Genomic DNA, 19,906 nt, shown 5'->3' with positions numbered 1-19,906 from the left:
ATGTGTGTATCTCTCTGTGTATCTGTGTTTTTTTTCTCTCTCTCTGTGTATGTGTGTGTGTATGTGTGTGATTGACTGACCCGAATCACTGAAAGCGGTGTCCTGTGTCCTCTATGTATGTCTATATGTGTGTGTCTGTGTGTGTGTGTGTGTGTGTGTGTGTGTGTGTGTGACTGGTTGACCTGAATCAGCGCAGTAGTGTCATATGTCTTCTGGGAACACCCCAGGGACAGCCAGAAGAGGGTTGACCACAGTACATCTGGTGGATCCCCTGAATGCTGTTACCTGGAGATGCCTGGAAGATGCTTCCTGAGGAGGTACACCATCAGAGTCAGTAAAAGTCGGCACTAGCCACAGCAGGGTACCCTGAGCACTGTGGGTAAAGGGAGGGTAACTCCATCATCTGACACTGAAGGAGCTGTTGCAGAGGGTGAGCATGGCCTTGGAGCCAGAGTCGAGGAGGGCATCATGAGAGTACCTTGCAGAACATTGCAGAAATGATCTGGCGAGCGTGACCCGGGACCCGCTTTCCTGTGGCTGGTGTTTTGGACACTGCTTATTAATGTAAACCCAGAATCACTGCACCCAGGCTCTGGCAGTGGACCGGTCCTCAGTCTCAGGCATCTACTGTCTCCCCATCTCTGTCTCCTCCTGTTAACCAAGAGCACATGGCGGTGGTGTGGTGGCCTCCACTGCCTCCACTGTGACTTAACTGTCTCTTCCTGTGCACGTGGCGGTGGTGTGGTGGCCTCCACTGCCTCCGCTGTGACTTAACTAGGCCTTTGTTTGTCCTGCAGCGCTGGAGAAGAAGATGGCTGGCAGGCAAGGCCGGGAGGAGCTCATCAAGCAGGGGCTTCTAGAGATGATGGAGCAAGGTAAGTGGGCTCCCAGGAGGGTGGCAGACTTCAGTGGGGTCCCTGGGGCAGAGCGGACCCCGGGTGGTGTCATAGGAGCATAGGGACAAGAGGTGGCGTCCTCGGGGGTATGGGGACCACGGTGGAGCCTGTCAAGTCTGATGGCTCTCAGAGCTCAGGAAATCTTTCAGAGAAGGAAGAGGGTACCTGTGGCCAAGTAGGGGCTGTTCTCCAGTTCTCCAAGAGTGGAGCGATGGTTTGAGTAACAGAGCATCCACCTCCTCCATGGGCAGGTGGAGGGTGCTTCTTGGACCTCCCACTCTGTCTCTAAGTGGCAGCCACGGATTTTAAGTGTGAAGTTTTCTTCACATTCTCACATTAAGTCCTCAATTTGAAGAAATGATGTCTATCCCTGTGGTGGCCACGTAGCTAGCGTCTCTGACTGTGGGCAGGCTGGGTGTTCTGCATACCTTGCCTTTGGGTGCCGATGTCACACCCATACAGAGCTGTGGGCTGCAAGCAGAAGCCCGGTGCAAGCCTGTGTCTCTGGGCGCTGGTCTAGCAGGTCTCATCCAGTCTGTGCTCACAGGACCATGCCTGTGCTCACAGGACCACGCCTTGCGCTCAGATTGGTCAGTGTCAGCACAGGTAACAGGGACCAGCACACTTCAGTTCCGTCTTTCTTTTGCCACGTTGGGGTCCCGTCAGCTCCTAATCCTTGCCCTCTGTGCTTTGTGACTCTCTGTGTCTGTACGTCTTAGATGGTGGCTGGACTCACAGTCTCTCCTTGTTCTAAACTCTCCCTGGGCTAGAGCAAGCTCCCCTCCGGGGTTCGGGCATCTGTGGTGCTTGTGTGTGTTCACTCCTGTCTCCCCGTTTCTGCTGATGTCTGCAGTTTGACCCAAGTACCAGAAATTAGAAAGTGAACTCAGGACATAAATGGGTCTTTTTCTGCCTTTCCCGCCATGGTAAATGGCAGCTTGAATGATCTGGCCTCCATAAATTATGTCTCATCAGGTATTTGGTCATGGAGATGAGAACAGTCACTAACACAGTCTTCTTGCTGACAGAGTGCCAAGGCAATGTTGTGTGAACAGAAGTTCCATGCTATAACTGAGTGTATGAACACCCCATCTCTACCTCAGTGTTTCTCCTTCTCCCCAACCTGAGGCTCTGTCCTCAGAGCCACATGAACCCCAACCACTTCCCAGGTACCTGACTGTTGGTTTCTACCCTCTGAATGCCGCTAACCTATGACTTAGGGACTTAAACTCCTGCCAGAGTTGAGTGTGTGTGTGTGGGGGGGGTGGAACACAGGGGTTCTGTGGTCTGCTGTGGTAACCCATCCCTGCTGCTCTGAGACAGAAACAACCACAGAAAAATACATACCGAGCAAGTGTGGTTATGGACATAAAGATTTGAATTTTCAATCATTTCATAAATCGTGAACTATTATCATTCCTTGGTTTCCTTCCCAACCATTTAAAGATGTGAGATCCATTCTTAGTTCAGGGACACATGGAACAGGTGGAAGGCTGCCTCCCACGCAACACCCATTCAATCCTGCCGAGCGACTGGGCCAGGAACTGGAGTGGCCTGAAGCTGCCTCCATCCTAGATAGCTGAGCATTCAGGTGTGAACGGATGCTGCAAAATTCGCTGCTGTGTGCCAGGGTCTGTGTTAGTTGGCAGACACGCCAGCCGCTGAGACGCAGTCCTCTCAGAATACAGAGCCTGTGGAACACAGGTATCAGGGGCCCCTACAGAATGAAGACTGGTAAATGCGGGCACACGTGGGGCACTTGGAGGCCTTGGCGTGGGTTTGAGAGATGTTGCTTGTGGACAGAAGGTGAGTTAGGTGCCTCGCTCAGCTTTCGTCTGGTTGCACAGGAATGCGTGGGAGCTGGTTTTGTACCTACTGAGCTGCACCTGGTCACTTTCAGGAGCCCTCTGCTAGTGGGCAGCACTTAAATGAGGTGTTCTAGGGTAGGGGCTCCCCAGCTGACTCCAGCTTCCTGAAGAGAAGGTGGGAAGTGGCTCTCCTGGGCCTGGAGACTGCCTCTCTAGCAGCCCTGGGAGCACTGAGTATCAGGTCCCACCATGCAGGGGCTAGGGGAAGGGACCAGAAGGACTAGAGGACAATGAGGGAGAAGAGGGCATAGGTGCAAAATGCCCTTTTCTTCTCTTTTGCACATATCAGGGCTGGGGCATGTCCAGGCCGTCAGGGGAGAGATTAGGGCAACAAGGGCATGTCCAGGCTGTCAGGGCAGAAAATGGGTGACAGGGGCATGTCCAGGCTGTCTGGGGAGGGGATCTGGGAGTGTCAGAGAGCTCGTGAACAAAACCAGTGTCTCAGGCTGCAAAGACAAGGACCACAGGGGTTGTCTCTGGAGGCAGGGAACTTTCTTTTCCTAGGACTGACTCCCATGTTGTGGGTCCTTTGCCTGTCTTTAAATACACATCACAAAGTGTCTGCAAAGACTGCTGCAGACCCCTGCCTGGTGAAGTGCCACCTTGAGAGGAACCTAAGCAGAGGCCTGGAGTGCAGGGTCTTTTAGCCTTAGCCCAGACTGGACTTCATGGCACCTGGTAACCACCCAAGTCACAGAGCTCTGGAGTCCGGGGGTGGGGGGGTCAGTATGGAGACTATGGACCCTAGCACCTCCACCTTTCCCCGTGGGGTGGACGTGGGTCAGCTTTTCTGACGGGGTTGTGGATTCTGGCTCAGCTCCGCTTTCTACCAGGCAAGTGGGATCAATTTGCAGCCAGGGGTGCCCCCTTGTGGTCAACCTCCCTCATGGAGCCTGATACACTGAGGCCAGACTTCATCACCAGGCAGCTCAGGAGGCTACTGAAGAGGAAGTGAGGAGGGAGGTCACAGATGTCCCCAGACGTGCTCGGAATCCTTAGTGGACCCAAGAGTTTTTCCTAGAAAATCCTGCACCTCAAACCCACAACTGTAAAGGGATACACACACACACACACTTCACACCCACAATTGTAAATGGACACATCCACACCCACAATTGTAAATGGACACACATACACCTCACACCCACAACTGTAAATGGACACACACACACCTCACACCCACAACTGTAAATGGACAGACACACACACCTCACACCCACAATTGTAAATGGACACAGACACACACCTCATACCCACAATTGTAAATGGATACACACCCACAATTGTAAATGGGCACACACAATTGTAAATGGACACACACACACAATTGTAAATGGACACACACACAAAATTGTAAATGGAAACACACAATTGTAAATGAACACACACAATTGTAAATGAACGCACACAATTGTAAATGAACACACACACCTCACACCCACAATTGTAAATGGAAACATGCACACACACCTCACACCCACAACTGTAAAGGGACACACACACTCCTAACACCCGCAGCTGTAAGTGGACACACACACACACACTCTCTCTTTTGATCTTGCCTCTGAAGTAATCAGGCAGAGGGGCATTTGGCCTCTGAACAGGGATGGCAGGAGCAACCCTGCGTGTCCCTGTGAGTACCTTAGCCCCCTGCCCCTCGCATCTCTGCCATGCTGGTTATCTGCTGGGCTGCAGGAGGGACCTTATCTGTGGCACTGTCAGACAACTGTGCCGTAGGGAGGAGAGGTGATATTTTCCCACTCTGCCTCCTCTGCCCATTTCCCACGTCTGAGAATGTCTGCAACCCACCTTCACAGTAGGAATAAGGTCCTGCCCATTTCTGGTGTGGACAATACTCATTTCCTGAATGGCCCCCTCCCCTGCTTCCCTTACCTTCACCTGTTGACTTTATGTTTTCTTCAGTAATGTAAGGACTCTTGTTTCCCATCATTGGTTACTTCATAAGAGACACATTAGTTATTACTGAGTTCATTACCTGGGAGTCATGAGGCTCCCGAGGGTTGTGACATTAGAAGCCTGTCTGGTCTCTGTATGTCTGCATACACATGATGTGATATGCATGCACGCGTGTGTTTCTGGCCATGTCTGTGTCAGTTCCTCTCACGTAGCTGCTCAGTAGAAAACAGATGCACAGCTTTGTATCGCCCTTGCCGCTCTGGGAAGAGAGCAGCAGTGACGGAGGAGGCCAGCTGACCCAGTGAGAGAGGACCAGGGCACGAGCCCCACCCAGCGTTTCTTAGCAACAGGCCCTGCCACCACGACTATTTTGGGAACTCTGACTTTTTGCTGAGTGTGATTCTGGGCAGGAGCTCTGTGCACAGCCCAGAACAGGACAGTAAGGCTGCCGAGCTGCAGGTACGGCCTGTGCAGACTTGCAGCAAGGCTGCTGAGCTGCAGGTACGGCCTGTGCAGATTGCAGCAAGGCTGCTGAGCTGCAGGTACGGCCTGTGCAGATTGCAGCAAGGCTGCTGAGCTGCAGGTACGGCCTGTGCAGACTCGCTGGGACCCGCTGGGCTGACTTCAGTGATGGTTTCTGCTTTTGTGTTGTTTGTTAATACTGATGATGAAGGGATGTGGTTGTCATCAACAGCAGACACGGGCCCTTTGTCAGGCTCGAGCCCACTTAAGCAGTGAGCAGCTGCCCTGCTCATACTCCCATAGGGCAGTGGGGGGCTCACCACATGCTCACTTGTCTCTCGCACGGCACCCAATCTGGTTTTGGTAAGAGTTGGTGGGGTGGTTAGGGTCAGGGCCTGGGCTCTGGCATTCTCTAGGAAGCCAGATTCATCAACCTGTCCTCAATTAGGCCAATTAAAGGCAAACCAATAGAGAAAAAACATATTTATTCAGTGGGAAGAACAGAGCGGTCTAACGACTCCCTACGTCCTGGCAAGAAGTTTATTTTAAACCAAAGGCAGGAGGATGCACAGTATAGCCATCCTGGTCAGGGTGTGGCCCCACAGCCCCCTCAGGCCCTGGCTGTCTCTCCAGCAAGGTCTAACAAGCTGTCAGCACTGTGTGGAATCTCTTCCAGGGAGGCAAGTTCCCCCTAGATGACCCAGGTTTCACCTTCTCCTCCCAGCATGAGATCCCTAGGGGAATGAATCCCTGGGGACCACTGTTGGCCAATGGAGGATAAGAGTGTTTCTTTTGAATACCTCCATTCCTGACATGATGGTGACAGTAAAGCAGACCCTCCTATCTGTCAGATTGTTTCACTGAGCATACCTGCCGCAGAGAACATGTGTGAACATAGAGCACGCATGCAGGGTACATATATGAACATATAGCACACATGCACAGTGAAAGCACTTGTGTGCTCTGTGGGATGTGTATGTACATATATACATGAATATGCCAAAGGAGCACAGGCAGGAGCACACACAGGAGAATATGTGCACTCTGAAGGATGTGTGTGCACATGTATACATGTATATGCACACAGCAGCACACACCTAGGAGCACATATGCATGCACACAGGGGCACATATGCACACACACACACATATACACACACACACAGAGGAGCACGCACGCCCCATCCTGTGTTGTTTCCACATGGAAACTCATCAGACTTATCATCAGCAGTCAGATTCCAGAGATGCTTCACGATGTCCAGGTCACCGCACTCAGCGTCATGTCGTGTCGGTCTCTAGAGTAATGACATTTTCAAAATGCCTGCGGAGCCTGGCAACAGAGACTGTCTCAGAGGTGTGTCGAGAATAAGGAAACCAGTCACAGGGGACCAAACCTGTGTCTTGAGCTTGGTGGTGTCTGTTCCTATGTCCTTGGCTATCCCAGTTTGTCCCTGGCCGCAAGAGCCAGAGGCCACACGTGATCCAGAGCCTGCACACCTTTGGTCTGCTAAGAGGTTTCTGAGGCTTCTCAGGGCTTTTGTGAGATGAAAGCATAGAAGATTGTAGATCATGTGGCCCAGCAGTGAGCGGTCACCCTGTGGCCCAGCAGTGAGCAGTCACCCTGTGGCCCAGCTGTAAGCGGTCACCCTGTGGCCAACAGTGAGTGGTCACCCAATCACCCCGTGGCCAGCGGTGAGCGGTCACCCCATGGCCCAGCGGTGAGCGGTCACCCCGTGGCCAGCGGTGAGCGGTCACCCCGTGGCCCAGCGGTGAGCGGTCACCCTGTGGCCCAGTGGTGAGTGGTCACTCTGTGGCCAGCGGTGAGCGGTCACCCTGTGGAAATGAAGTGGGTTGTCTTGGAGACCCCAGTGCACTAGGTGGGAGTCAAGATTGTCTAATAAAAGGGGTCATTGGCCATGAAATAGATTGATTCTCTACTTCTATGAGGGAAGCCAGTGTGGGAGGCTATAGCCAGAAGAGCACCCTGGTGTGTCCCAGGGCTGTGAAATCTCTGCAGACCACATGGCCACACTGTGTTGTGTCTGTCTGCATAAGCTGGGGACCAAGAGCTTCCCTTGGGAGACCATGTGAGTTCCCTCCATCAGACTGGGTTGGATTTTCTGATCAGCATCCCTGGAGCTGTGTGACCGGAAAAGTCACTTTGTGATAGTCACTGGGAGCCTAGAAATTCCTGCCTCAGTTTCCCCATATTCCAAAAGAGATTGGGTAACAATATCGGCAAAGAGAGACTCATTGTTTAGGTGGGGAGGTAATTCAGTTGGAAAAGCTTTGGCCGTGCAAACAGCTTATATCTAGAACCCAAGTAGAAGAGCTGGGTGTGGCAGCATTGCCTGTGAGCCCACCCATCACCCGGGAGACAGACTGCAGGGCCTCTGGTGTTTACTGGCTGGCTTGTCGGACCTATCGGGTAAGCTTCAGGCTTACAGTTTGGCCAAAGCTGCGGGACAGGAAGCTCTCTCATCCTCACTGCCATCCCTGCCTCTGCGCTGTAATCTTGTAGGGAAGATGAAATGGAAACTAGCAATCGTGTGGTGACTTACTTGTTACTTGTGAGATAAGCCCCCAGAAAGGGGTGAGTCTCCTCCCTGGGAAGCGAGCCTGTCTGGTGCCGGGCTTCTGGCTTTCCCTCCCAGACTGAATTCCTGGGGAATGTTTAATCCTGAGGGCCCAATTGTTTTAGGGTCCCTGTTTTAATTCTTGCCCTCAAAGGCTGAGCCCTTTCCAGTGATGAAACCATCCTGAGGGTGACAAGCCATGGGACAGACCCTCAGATACCTCAGCCATTGAGCTGCAGTAACGAGGAGAGGCTGGCCTTCTTGAAGCCTTCATGAGAGGTTCCATGTCCCTCATCCTGGGAAATATGCTGTGTAAATTCTCACTATTTCCCTCCATCCTTGGCCTTGACTATTGCTGAGTTTGAGACGCTATCTCTGGGGCTTCTTGAGAATGTTCATCACCTGGGGCAAAGGTTAATCTCGAGGCATGTAGTACACGATTGACAGGCATTGCTTCGTGAGACTGGCAGTCAGTGATGGGTACAGAGAAGACAGCGGTCTGCAGCCACAATGGGACAACCCTAGCACCCCTGCAGTCACTCCAGCACCCCGAGGATATCTGCCGTCAACATTTATTGCCACATGTCAGATGTTCCTGGCTCAGTTGCCTGATTCTGTTGTTAGAATGAGAACCATGGTACAGGTACAGGAGGGAGCAAGTGGGGACAGACAGACTTTTGAAACCATTTTTAAAGTGTATGGCAAAGGGCTGGGAGATGGTGGGGGGTTCATCCATCTCTCAAAGGTGTTAAAGTACTAAGATGCACTTGAAGAATGGCCCTTGGGTGTGAGGGTACCAGGCTCATCAGAAAGCACAGCGTGGAGAGAGGAACTCGCAGCGGAGTGTGGGGTTCCATGTCAGGGCATCCATGGCATCCTTTGCAGGAGGCCTCTGCCTGATAGAATGATGTAAACAGGACATGACTGACTGCTGGCTCAATTTCTCTACAGATTCTGAAAGTAAAGCATACAGTCCCAATGAAGGCCCCCAACCTGCACAGAGTGAGCCGTCCACTGCCGAGCAGGAGACACCGACCTCGGAGGGTGTCCAGCCTGGAAGTCCCTTGGCCAGTGGGACAGACCAGGCCACTCAGGATGAGCTTCTGCCCTCCGATGCCCATCCGGATGACACAGGTACCAGCTGGAGACCCAGCGGTCTGAGTACTCCTCACCAAGGGCTTAGACAGTCACCTCACTGTCAAGCCTGGGTACCTCAGTTCTGCCACCCTCAGCCTTGTGGCTGAGAGACCTAAGTGTCCCCTGGAATTCTCTTCTCCTGGATCCTCCCAAATTGAGTGTGGGAGGAGTGAGGGACCTAGGATGGCCATGGATGGCCTCCTGCCACTTTCCCCCTGAAGTCACCGAATACACAGCCAGCCCCCAATGGGTGTGTCCTGGAGCAGATGGTCTCTTTCCCTGAGATGCCAGAGCAAGTGTGTGCTGTGGCCAGAGTTAGGCTCTCTGCAGCTTCTCAGGCAGTGGCTGTTGTGTCCTCTGTTACACGGGAAGAGTTGTGGGATCAGCATCAGAGTTGTGCGGAGCACAAAGGGTCTCGGGATCACGTTAACAGTTGCCAGCTTCGGAGGAATGGGGACCAGGCTGGTGCTTTTGTTTTAAAGGAGGAGTGGGGACCAGGCTGGTGCTTTTGTTTTAAAGGAGGAGTGGGGACCAGGCTGGTGTCTTTGTTTTAAAGGAGGAATGGGGACCAGGCTGGTGTCTTTGTTTTAAAGGAGGAGTGGGGACCAGGCTGGTGTCTTTGTTTTAAAGGAGGAGTGGGGACCAGGCTGGTGTCTTTGTTTTAAAGGAGGAGACGGGACCTTTGGTGGCAAGAAGAAAAACAGGAAGGAGCTCAGGCCCCACACTCCCCCGACCAAGCAGCACCTTAAGCTACCCTCTGAGGTGTCACTGTAGCCCTGGGAGCCTGTTCTCCCATGCTGTCCCATGCCTGAACCCATGCTAAACAGCTTGGGGACTGGAGTTTGAACCCCACAACTTTCTAGGGGTCTTGGGAATCCAGGCCGTGGGGTGAAGCCTCTGGGCTTCTGCTCCCTGGCCTCTCCTTACCCAAGCTATGGTCACTGGGTGCTCTTTGCTAGCTGCCTCTCCCCAGATTCCCTGCAATGCTGGCAGCTGCTCACGGTGTGTGCGCTCTGCCTCTTGGGTGGCTGTGCCTCTCCAGTCTCTCTTGGCTTGGGGACATAATGGGAATTTGGAGTCTGAGGAGTTGTGGACCCAGAGAGGAAAGGCCCCAGCTGTGTCCAGCTGTTACCCCTTGAGTTCCAGGCAGCTGACCTCATAGGGCTGTGGTTGGCACAGTGACTGTGAGTGGAGCCTGTATTCTGTGCTCACTGTTCCCCAGCCCTGGACTTGACCTTCGTATTCCTGTCTGTCTGGGTCTCTGCTCTCAGCTCCACTGCTAACACTTCTTGGTAGTTCTTTGTTCCCACTTGGCTCTGAATAGCTCCAGGTGATACCCACGTCTGACCTCAGGGGCTTTCCAGGTACAAGGCTTAGGGATGGCCTCCTGCTGCTGAGGTCACCATGCTGGCCTTCAGAGCTAAGCCAGGACAGATCCTGGCAGAGTGAGGGGAAACTCGGCCCTGGAGGGGAACAGCTTACATGCATACACAGTAACAGGGCAGGACTGAGAAGTCACTTCTGTGCAGCATCACAGCGAATGCTGTCATCTCAGGAATTGGGGCATCTGATTAAGACAGCAAAGTGCATCTGCCCCAAATCACCAGGGGTGTGTGAGTGAATGGTTCAGCTCATTGCTAGAGATTGCTCCCTGCCCCTGCCCACAGGCTGGGCTGGTGACCTTGGCCCTCTAAGAAGCAGGAGAGACTATGGGCTTGAATATGGTGAAATATGGCCTGTGTGGGCTAGACAGAGACAGGAGGATGGCAGCTGGCATGGTTCCCAGGGCCTGGGCACAGCCCAAGGGTAGCAGGAAGCCCAGCAAAGAGTGGCAAGGGACTTGGCTGATGGCAGGCTCTGGGCTGTGGTCAGTCGGGGTGATGCCCGGCTCGTGTGAGTCTGAGGGATGTTGGTGGGTCCTGGGTCCTCGGGGCTGCGAGAAGACGTAATGAGAGATGTGGGCAGATAGAAGACTTCTCCATAACGCCTTGTTTCCTGGACTTCTCATCCTCGGTCTTGAGAGAGATTTTATCCCCCCCACTTTGAGTGTATGTGCCTATGCCTCTCTCTGTGTGTGTGTGTGTGTGTGCGCGTGCATGTCTGTGTATGTGCGTGTCTGTGCATGTGCCTGTGTGTCTGTTCCTGTGTCTGTGTATGTATGCATGTGTGCACATCTGTGCATTTGTGTATGTGTGTACGCATGCGTGTGTGCGTGTGCGCATCTGTGCATGTGTGTGTGTGTACGTGTGTGCGCGCGCACATGCACTGTGGTATGTACAAGTGCATGTGGAGGCCTTAGTTTGGTATTGGGAATCTTCTCTGGTCACTCTTCCACTTTGTTCTTTGAAGCGGAGTCTCTCAGTCAAACCAGAGCTGGCCAATATGGCTGGTCCCACTAGCAGGCTTGCCTCACGAGGCTGGAATGACAGGAGAGTCACCACACCCACAATCATGTCTGTGGCTCCTGAGGATTCTGGTCCTTTTGCTCTTTTGTGCATGAGAGCACAGCAGGGGGCAGGGAGCAGCTGGACTTTCAGGTGAGGCTCTTGTGAGCCTTCCCGCTTCTCCATGAGAGCACATAGACAGTAGGAACACCCAGTGGGCACAGCTGACCTTCCCAAGATGGCAACTGCTTTGCTTGGCTCGGAGGACAGTCACTCACAACACCCAAACTGTTTCTGGTCCTGGGCTTTGCCCCCTCGTGTGGAGGTCGAGGGGTTTGGAGCCTATGTTCTACCTTCCGGTCCCTATTTGGGCTGTTATTTGTTGACTAAAGCCCGAGGCTACCGTGGTCCTCCTCTCTCCCTTAGAGCTAGGGAGGTCAGACGCTGACCCAGAGCTGCCAGCTCTCTTTACTGTCCCACATCCTGCTCGGTGCTGGAGGGAGCAGCTGCATCTGGGCCCTGTCCTTCTGTGCAGAGCTGATTTCATAACAGACAGATGTCACTTGACAGCAAAGAAACCCAGAGTCTCAGGTGAACAGATCACTCACGCCTAAGCTTTCCCCGACCTTGGGCAAGCCCCTGTCCCCAACACTCAGGTGCCTTCTAGAAGGGTCAGGGTCAGATGCTTTCTCTCAAAAATCAGATCTTCCTTGAACTGAGTAAGGTCAGGGAGAGGTCATTGGGCAGGACAGAGCTGACATGGGCCCTGGCTCCAAAGGCTCCTTTCTTGTTTGTGTAGCCATGCCTGGGTCACACTTGGGCGTCATCCTGCCCTGCAGGTCCAGGGTTCTGCTACAAGTCCCCACTCCCGACAGCAGCTCCAGGTATGTAGGTATGTACTCCTACTCAGAACAGGTGCCATTGCTGTCCTTGCTGCCCCCAGAGTCAAGAGAAGACTCCTCTGTCTGGGGATCATTGGCCATGCATGAGGACCTGGGTTCAAGTCCCAGTACCCATGTAAAAAGCTGGGCACAGTGCTGCTTGCTTTTACAAGCAAGGATGATGATGAGGGAACAGGAGGACCTTTGGGACTTGCTGGCCAGCCAGCCTAACCCTAGAAAGGACACTCCCACAAACCACACAGCCACACACAAACCACACACATACACATATACACAAACTACACACATACAAACCATGAGCACACACACATACAAATCACAAACACACACACATACAAATCACAAACACAGATACACATACACATATATACAAACCACACACACAATACAGATGCAATAGAGGTGACATCTGCTTTGCTACCTGACCCACCTACACCTGATCTCTCTCTCTCTCTTCCTCGTGGTGTGTGTGTGTGTGTTTAGGGAAGAAATGAAATCTGGCTGAATACTGGAGCATCCCGGGTGCAGACTGTCAAAGGGGCAGGCTGCAGCCTTACTTTGGTTTGGAGGTCCATGTTCCCCAGCTCTTGTGTTTGGGAGAGGCCGTGTCTCCTGGCTTCATTCTCTACAGTGTCCAGGAGGACATACCATTTGACTTCCGTGGGATGGTTCAGGGTTCTGCTCAGGACGGGGTTTGGGCATTCCCAGGAGTGCAGTAGTTAAAAAGGAGAGTGTTGGTGAGTGTGTCCTGTACGTTCAGTGTTGTGCCTTACAATAGTCTCTGTTCTAAAATGATGAACCAGACCCAGAGAGATTGATTCACCATGCTTAGTGGCTTTCCTCATCACTGTGACTAAATATTAAACAAGTAGACATTTCAGGAGGAATGTTCCTTGGCTCATGGTGTGGGACGTATACCAGGCATGATGGCACGCAGCTCCATGGGGCCAGGAGGGTGGGGCTTCCTTTAATCTCATAGTAGAACTGGAAGCAGACACTGACAGGAAGGGGGCTCTGGCAGGAAGCGGGCCCAGGCAGGAAGCAGACACTGACAGGAAGTGGGCACTGGCAGGAAGCACACACTGGCAGGAAGCAGACACTGGCAGGAAGCAGGCCCTGGCAGGAAGCGGGCCCTGGCAGGAAGTTGGGCCCTGGCAGGAAGCAGACATTGGCAGGAAGTTGGGCTAGGCTATAAACATGAAAGTCTGTCCTTTAAAGATCTGCTTTCTCTATCTAAGTCCCACCCCTTAAAGGTCCTGTTCCCTCCCCAGATAGTACCAGCAGCTGGGGACCAAGTGTTCAAATGATGAGCCTGGGGTAGGGGCCATTGCCACATCCAAGCCAGAACAGTTGCTTCCCTAATACCATAGAATTCTGAATATCAGAGGCCAGGTTCGAGCCTATCTAGGACATTCTACAGAGCCAAGTAGAGCCAAGCAGGAGATAAACCTTTATTTGACTATCGGAATGTTCTAGGTGTTGAGTTTCCATGCTGTAGCCCCAGGTCAGGTCCTTCCCATTGTCCCTTTGAGTCTGGCCCCTGCCTCCCATCTCCTCTTGGTTAGAATGATGGCCTTGGAACCCTGGACCTTCCTCAGGCTATCCAGGGCTCTCCTCTCTCAGTGCCTGCTGCTAGTCACATGACTGTTTAATCAGCGCGAAACAACTGAGCTCCAGGCCTCCAATCACATTAGCTGCTTCCCGGGTGTCAGTGGCCGCTGTGGCTGTGGCTAACACATGGCTGGGCACTGATCTATTGCCCAGTGCTGAGAGTGAGAGGCAGCCGTATGTCCACCCTCGTGTGAAGCCAAGAGAGGTTTTGCTGTTTGGGTTAGCCAGACCTCCCGGAGCTTCCTATTCCAACAGAGGCTGTAATTGTGGCAAAGCCCATATAATCCACAGTTGCCATCTGGCTGTCCACAGAGAAACTTCCCATCTCTGATTTAGAGGATGGTGTTTGGGTTGGGGAAGAGGCAAGACTGAGGTTTGGAGGCCAGAAGGAAGCCTGCCTGAACTTAGGTGAGTCCGATCCCAGAAGGCTGCTGGCAGCTCTCTGCGGGGATAGTGACATCTCTTGGAAGGATGGGGGCGGAGCTGACAGGAATTGTCCATGAACTGCAGGGAAGAGATGGGCTGTAGTGTGGAATGGATGAGGTAGGATGGCCTGGGCTCTTGGCTCTTGGGCCTTGTGGGACTCATCGCAGGGAAGGCTGAGGCTCTGCCTCTTCCCATGCTGTGGCTTCAGTCTGGGAAGAGCCTGGAGCCAGGTGGTTCTCAGAAGGATGGTTGACAAGAGTAGAAGAGGTATGGGGTTTTGGTGAAGCCCAACTTGGAGGTGCAAGCCTGCCATCTCACCCACTAGGGAAGCTGAAGCAGGTGATTGCAAGTCAAAGCAACTTAGTGGCATCTTGTCCCCACATAAGATGCCAAAGGAAGTCTGTGGAGATGGTTCAGTGGGTGCAATGATTGCTGCCCCATCAGGACCTGATTCTGCATCCCCGGAACTCGTGCAGAAGGTGAATGCTGTGGCTGTAAGCCCAGTGCTGTGGGGGACAGAGACAGGATCCTGGAGACTCTTCCTGGCAAGCCCAGCTGAAATGGCAAACAGTGGATTCCTGTTGTAATAAGAGCGGCAGGGCTGCGTCCCCGGCACCCAGCCGCCCGCATGGCTAGCTTATGCCCTGAAATAATTACACAGAAACTGTATTCTTTTAATCACTGCCTGGCCCATTAGCTCCAGCCTCTTATTGGCTAGCTCTTACATATTGATCTAACCCATTTCTAATGTTCTGTGTAGCACCACGAGCTGGCTTACCAGGAAAGATCTTAACCTGCGTCTGTCTGGAGTGAGAGAATCATGGCGACTCACTGACTTGGCTTCTTTCTCCCAGCATTCTGTTCTGTCTACTCTGCCTACCTAATTTTCTGTCCTATTAAATGGGCCAAGGCAGTTTCTTTATTACTTAACCAATGAAACAACAGATAGAAAGATGACCCACCTCCATCAGATTCCGTGGGAGATGGGGAGCAATAAAGGAAGACATGATGTCAAAGCTCTAGCTGTCCTGGAGTTCGCTCTGTAGACCAGGCTGACCTTGAACTCAGAGATCCGCCTGCCTCTGCCTCCCGAGCACTGTGTTTAGAGGCATGCGCCACCACCGCCCCGCACATCTGCCCTATCTTCTGCTGACAGCCAAGATGAAGGATGTGGAAGAAGGAAGCAGCTCTGCCCGCCCCACACATGCACTTGTGTGTACATGCAACAGACACACAGAAGAAATAAAAAGGCCCCAGCTATAAACCTTCACCTGCTTAGCACATCAAGGTTCTGGGTTCAGCTGCTGTACAAAAAAAAAAAAAAAAAAAAAAAAACACAAAAGAGTTGGACAAGGATATATGTGGGCCTCCAGCCTGTTTGCCCCTCTGGGGAGTGGGAGAATCTCATCAAAAGAGAAGTGGGCAGGGTGTTGAAGCCAGAGGACCATACATGGGAATGACTACCCAAAGGGTATCTGTGGAGGAAGACCCAGAGGTGACGTTGCAGTAAGGGGTGGGTACAGGGAGCAGAGCCCACAAAGAACACTGAAACCGGCAGCTATGTCCAGAGTAGCAGGGACATGTGAGAGCCAAAAGCCAAGAGGGGAATTAGCGCTTAGTGACTTAGCAGGGCAGCCATGATGAGGGGATGGGAAAGACTTCTCAGGTAGAAGAGAAAGGAGTCAGAGTACAGGGGCACAGCTCTGGGGACTGTGTTCAATGAGTTCATTTGCGTTAGTTAATTATTTTATTTCTGTGGTACTGAAGCTCAGATTCAGGGCTACACATGTGCTAGGCAGGGGTTCTGCCATGGGCTTACATCCCAGCCCTCTTTCCCTTTCAGTTTTGAGACAGGGTCTTGACAAGTTACCAGTGCTGGCTTTGAACTTACTCTGCCACCCAGGCAGTCTTTGGACTTATGATCCCCCTGCCTCAGCCTCTAGAGTAACTGGGACTGCGGGTCTGTAGAGACTTACAGCTGAAGCGAGGTAGAGGGGCTGACATGTGAATTCAGGAGTGGTTGGACTGCTTCCCCCATGGCATGTGACTGAAATGGAGAGACATGCAGACAGACGGACAGACAGAAAGACAGGGTAAGGTCTGTCCATAGGGGACAGGGCTGTGAGACTGGCCCACGTCAGGGTTTTCAGCCCACTCTCAGATGGAACCTCAGCACAGCAGACGGATCCATGCTGATCCCGCTGGCTCATCCAGCATGAGAGCCCCAAGCCCAGGCTGTCCTGTCTCCATGATGAACTTTCTTGTGGCAATTGGGAGTCCAATCAGAATGCATAATCCAAGTCCCTGGGAGGAAACCAGATCCCAGAGAATAAATCTAGCCTGTGTTCCCACGGTGCAGGACAGAAACCCGTGCCAGGAAGAATACATGAGAGCCACGGAAGAGCTGTGGTACTCGGTCTGGTCACCCACTGCAATGATATATCAAGGACAGGGGCCCCTTCCTAAGCAGAAAAAGCCTGTTTTCTCCCAGCCCTATTATGACAGCCTTGTCTAAATACTCTATTTTTTGCCTTTGAACCAGCCAAGATGCCATCTGCGTCCAGTGCTGAAGAAGACGAGGCCGGCAGCCTCCTGCCCACCACTGATGAGCTCTCTCAAGCCTTAGCTGGGTCTGACTCCCCGGACAGTCCCCCCAGACCCCTGGAGAGATCTGCGAGCCAGCTCCCCAGCCCTCCACTGCTGCCCACCCCGCCACCCAAGGCCAGCTGTAAAGCCACAAAACCTGTCACAGGTGAGTCTGCATGCCCTTCCTCCCCTCTGTTCTCCCGCCTACCCTCCTCTCTGTCCATGGCTTCGGCCCATCTTGCCTGGCTCCAGCTTCAGGCTGACTCTCACCTTTGCCTGTGCCTGGGCTCCGCAGGCTGTAGAGAGAGTTCCTACGAGGCCATGGCTGTTGAGTGCAGACTGCTTGGGCTCTCTTCGGCACATGGGAGGGCTCTGTGCCAGTCAGAAGGGAATCTTTCATACTCCCAATCCAGGGCATGCAGCCAGCCCTCAGGAAGGAACCTTCCTCGCCATGCACACACATGCCTACATTGTCTCTTCTGCTCCCTGAGAGTGCCCCACTCCCTCCTCCACACATTTCAGTGTGTGCATCTGGGCAGAGCTCAGGGTGGCCCTGGCTCTTCATGTGACAGCACCCTTGTCATCTGCTCCTGTGTCATCTCTCTCTGTAGCTCTGGCCTCACGGGGGGGGGGGGGGCTAACTGCAGGAAGTCAACATTTACTCATCTGGGTAGGCAGGCTAGTCACTGAGTGGTGGCTTTCTTCTCTTCTAAGAGCTCATTTCTAGGTGCTCCTGTTAGAAGCAGTGGGCACAAAAAGATGCTAGAGAGCAGAACCCAGCTTGTTGAGGCCCCCTACTCTATGGGACAGGTGCTACAAACATCCCTCGCTAGGCTGAGCCTTGACGGAGGAGGGGCAAGCATTCTGTGCCCAGTTTAGAACACTAAAGACTTAGAGAATGTAACAGACCCTGCAGCTGACATGGACTTGAATTCTGCTCGGTCACTACAAACATGAGCCACTTCGAGCCAGCAACCTTATTCTGTTGTTTGATACTGTCTTGATGTCTTGATTACTGTTCTGTTGCTGTGAAAAGACACCAGGACCATGGCCACACTTATAAAATAGCTTTCAGTGGTGTGTGTCTGTGGGGGAGAGGCTTGCTTAGTTTCTGAAGAAAGATTAGGCCACCATCTGCAGGCAGGCAGAAAGAAAGACACTGGACCTGCTGAGGGTGTTTGAAACATCAAAGGCCACTTCCAGTGACAGGGATCTTCCAACAAGACCACACCCACTCCAGCAATGCCATGCCCACTCCAGCAAGATCTCACCCACCCCAGCAAGACCACACCCACTCCATAAAGCCCACGCCCACTCCAGCAAGCCCACGCCCACCCCAGCAAGACCACACCTCCTAACCCTTCTCGCAGTTCCACTAATTAGAAATCAAGCATGCACATTTATGATCCTATGGGGCCATTCCCATTCAAGCCAATACATCTACCCTGGTTCCTCCTGGTTTTCCCAGAGACTTATTATTGATCATGAATGCTTGGTCTTAGCTTAGGTTTGTTCCATTAGCTCTTTTAACTTAATTTACCTGTTTCTATTTATCTATGTTTTGCCTCAGGGCTTTTTACCTTTCTTTCATTTTGTATGTCCAACTTTTCTGCTTCCTTCGTGTCTGGCTGGCTGACCCCTGCCATCTCCCTGGTGTCTCTTTTTCTCCCCGCCCCCCAGCCTAAACTTCTTCTCTACTTACCTTCCCTGCCCAGAAATCCCACCTGTACCTCATCCCTTGCTATTGGCCATTCAGCTTTTTTCTTAAACCAATAAGGTGCCTTAGGCAGGCAAGGTAAAACAGCAGCCCATCTTTACATGGTTAAACAAATGCAGCACACCTTTGCATAGCTAAACAAATATTCTGCAACATTCTGGGAGTTGAATTCTGGTCCCTGTATTCACAAGACAAATACTCTACCAACTGAACCATCTCCCCAGCCATGCTGGACCTATTTGGATCATGATGAAGATCCCTGGCTTTTGGAAGCCCTGTCGAGGGTCAAAGTGGGCATCCATGCCTCCGCCACTGCTCCTCCCTTCACCGTAGCTCCAGAGTCCTGTGGCTCCCTGCATGTCACCTGCCTGGCCTCCAGAGGCTACTTAGTTCAAATCCTTGCTGGCTTGGTCCTGTTTTGATAGCCCACTCTACTACAGGGTCCCACAACCTCCCCTAGTGCGGTTGGAGCAGGGGGAGCCTCCTGTCAACACCTCTGAGCCATCCTTGAGCCTCAGTTTTTCCCTTTGAGAAGTGGGAGCAGTAAGAGGCACAGCAGACACATTTTAGTCTGCCAGGGGGGTAGCATGCTCCTCACGATCCTGAAGGGTGCTGGTTTGTGCCCGCTGTGGATTGGTCTCTGTTTCTGTATTGTGCTGATACACACATGACTGACTGTGGTAGAGACCTTTGGTGAGATGCCAGTCCCAGGCTGGCTGCCATGTAAGTGGATAAGCCGTGACACTTCCTTTTTGCTGTTTGTACAACTTTTCTGCTAAGGACTGGAGGCAATGCTGACTAAACAGGGGTCTGGGAACACAGAATCCCTGTGGGTGTTCAGGGCATGGGAGATATCTCAAGCAGGAAATGTCCCCAGGAGGAACCGAAGCCCTGTCCTATCTGCCCACACAGGCACTGCTCATCCTTTGGGTGACAGATAATCACGTTTGTAGAGAAGACTCAGCCTCTGCCTCGTGGCTGAGGAGGACAAGGTCGGATGGTCTGTCTGGACTGGTCCTTGGGGTTCTACACAAGATGCAGAGAAGGTCTCACTGAGGAAAGGATAGAGAAGAAAAGCTTTTAAAGACTCAGAGTTGTTCTGTGGGACAATGGTCTTGTACTCTGTAAATATTTGTCACTTGTATTGGTTTAATAAAATGTTGAGGCCGGGCGGTGGTGGCGCATGCCTTTAATCCCAGCACTTGGAGGCAGAGGCAGGCGGATCTCTGTGAGTTCGAGACCAGCCTGATCTACAAGAGCTAGTTCCAGGACAGGCTCCAAAACCACAGAGAAACCCTGTCTCGAAAAAGCAATAAATAAATAAATAAATAAATAAATAAATAAATAAATAAATAAATAAAAATGCTGAGAAGCCATGTTGCTACCCGCAGGAGACAGACACACCAGAACCTTGCCAGTAAGCCA

The 19,906-nt window shown here is 52.4% G+C and overlaps 1 protein-coding gene across 3 annotated transcripts in view; it reads left to right on the top strand.

Annotated features, from left to right (window-relative positions):
- Window positions 1–19,906, top strand: part of Phactr3 (phosphatase and actin regulator 3) — a 201,617-nt gene that overhangs the window by 130,960 nt on the left and 50,751 nt on the right. For all 3 annotated transcript variants that reach the window (XM_057780692.1, XM_057780693.1, XM_057780691.1), the window contains exons 3-5: window positions 798–875; window positions 8,670–8,852; window positions 16,721–16,930. In XM_057780692.1, coding sequence (XP_057636675.1) covers window positions 798–875; window positions 8,670–8,852; window positions 16,721–16,930 — 471 coding nt within the window. The remainder of the gene's footprint in view (window positions 1–797; window positions 876–8,669; window positions 8,853–16,720; window positions 16,931–19,906) is intronic.

Source organism: Chionomys nivalis, chromosome 9, assembly GCF_950005125.1.
Source record: "Chionomys nivalis chromosome 9, mChiNiv1.1, whole genome shotgun sequence".
In the NCBI taxonomy this organism is placed as follows: domain Eukaryota; kingdom Metazoa; phylum Chordata; class Mammalia; order Rodentia; family Cricetidae; genus Chionomys; species Chionomys nivalis.
The sequence above is the reverse complement of the archived record's forward strand: the minus strand, read 5'-3'. Positions and strand labels throughout refer to the sequence as shown.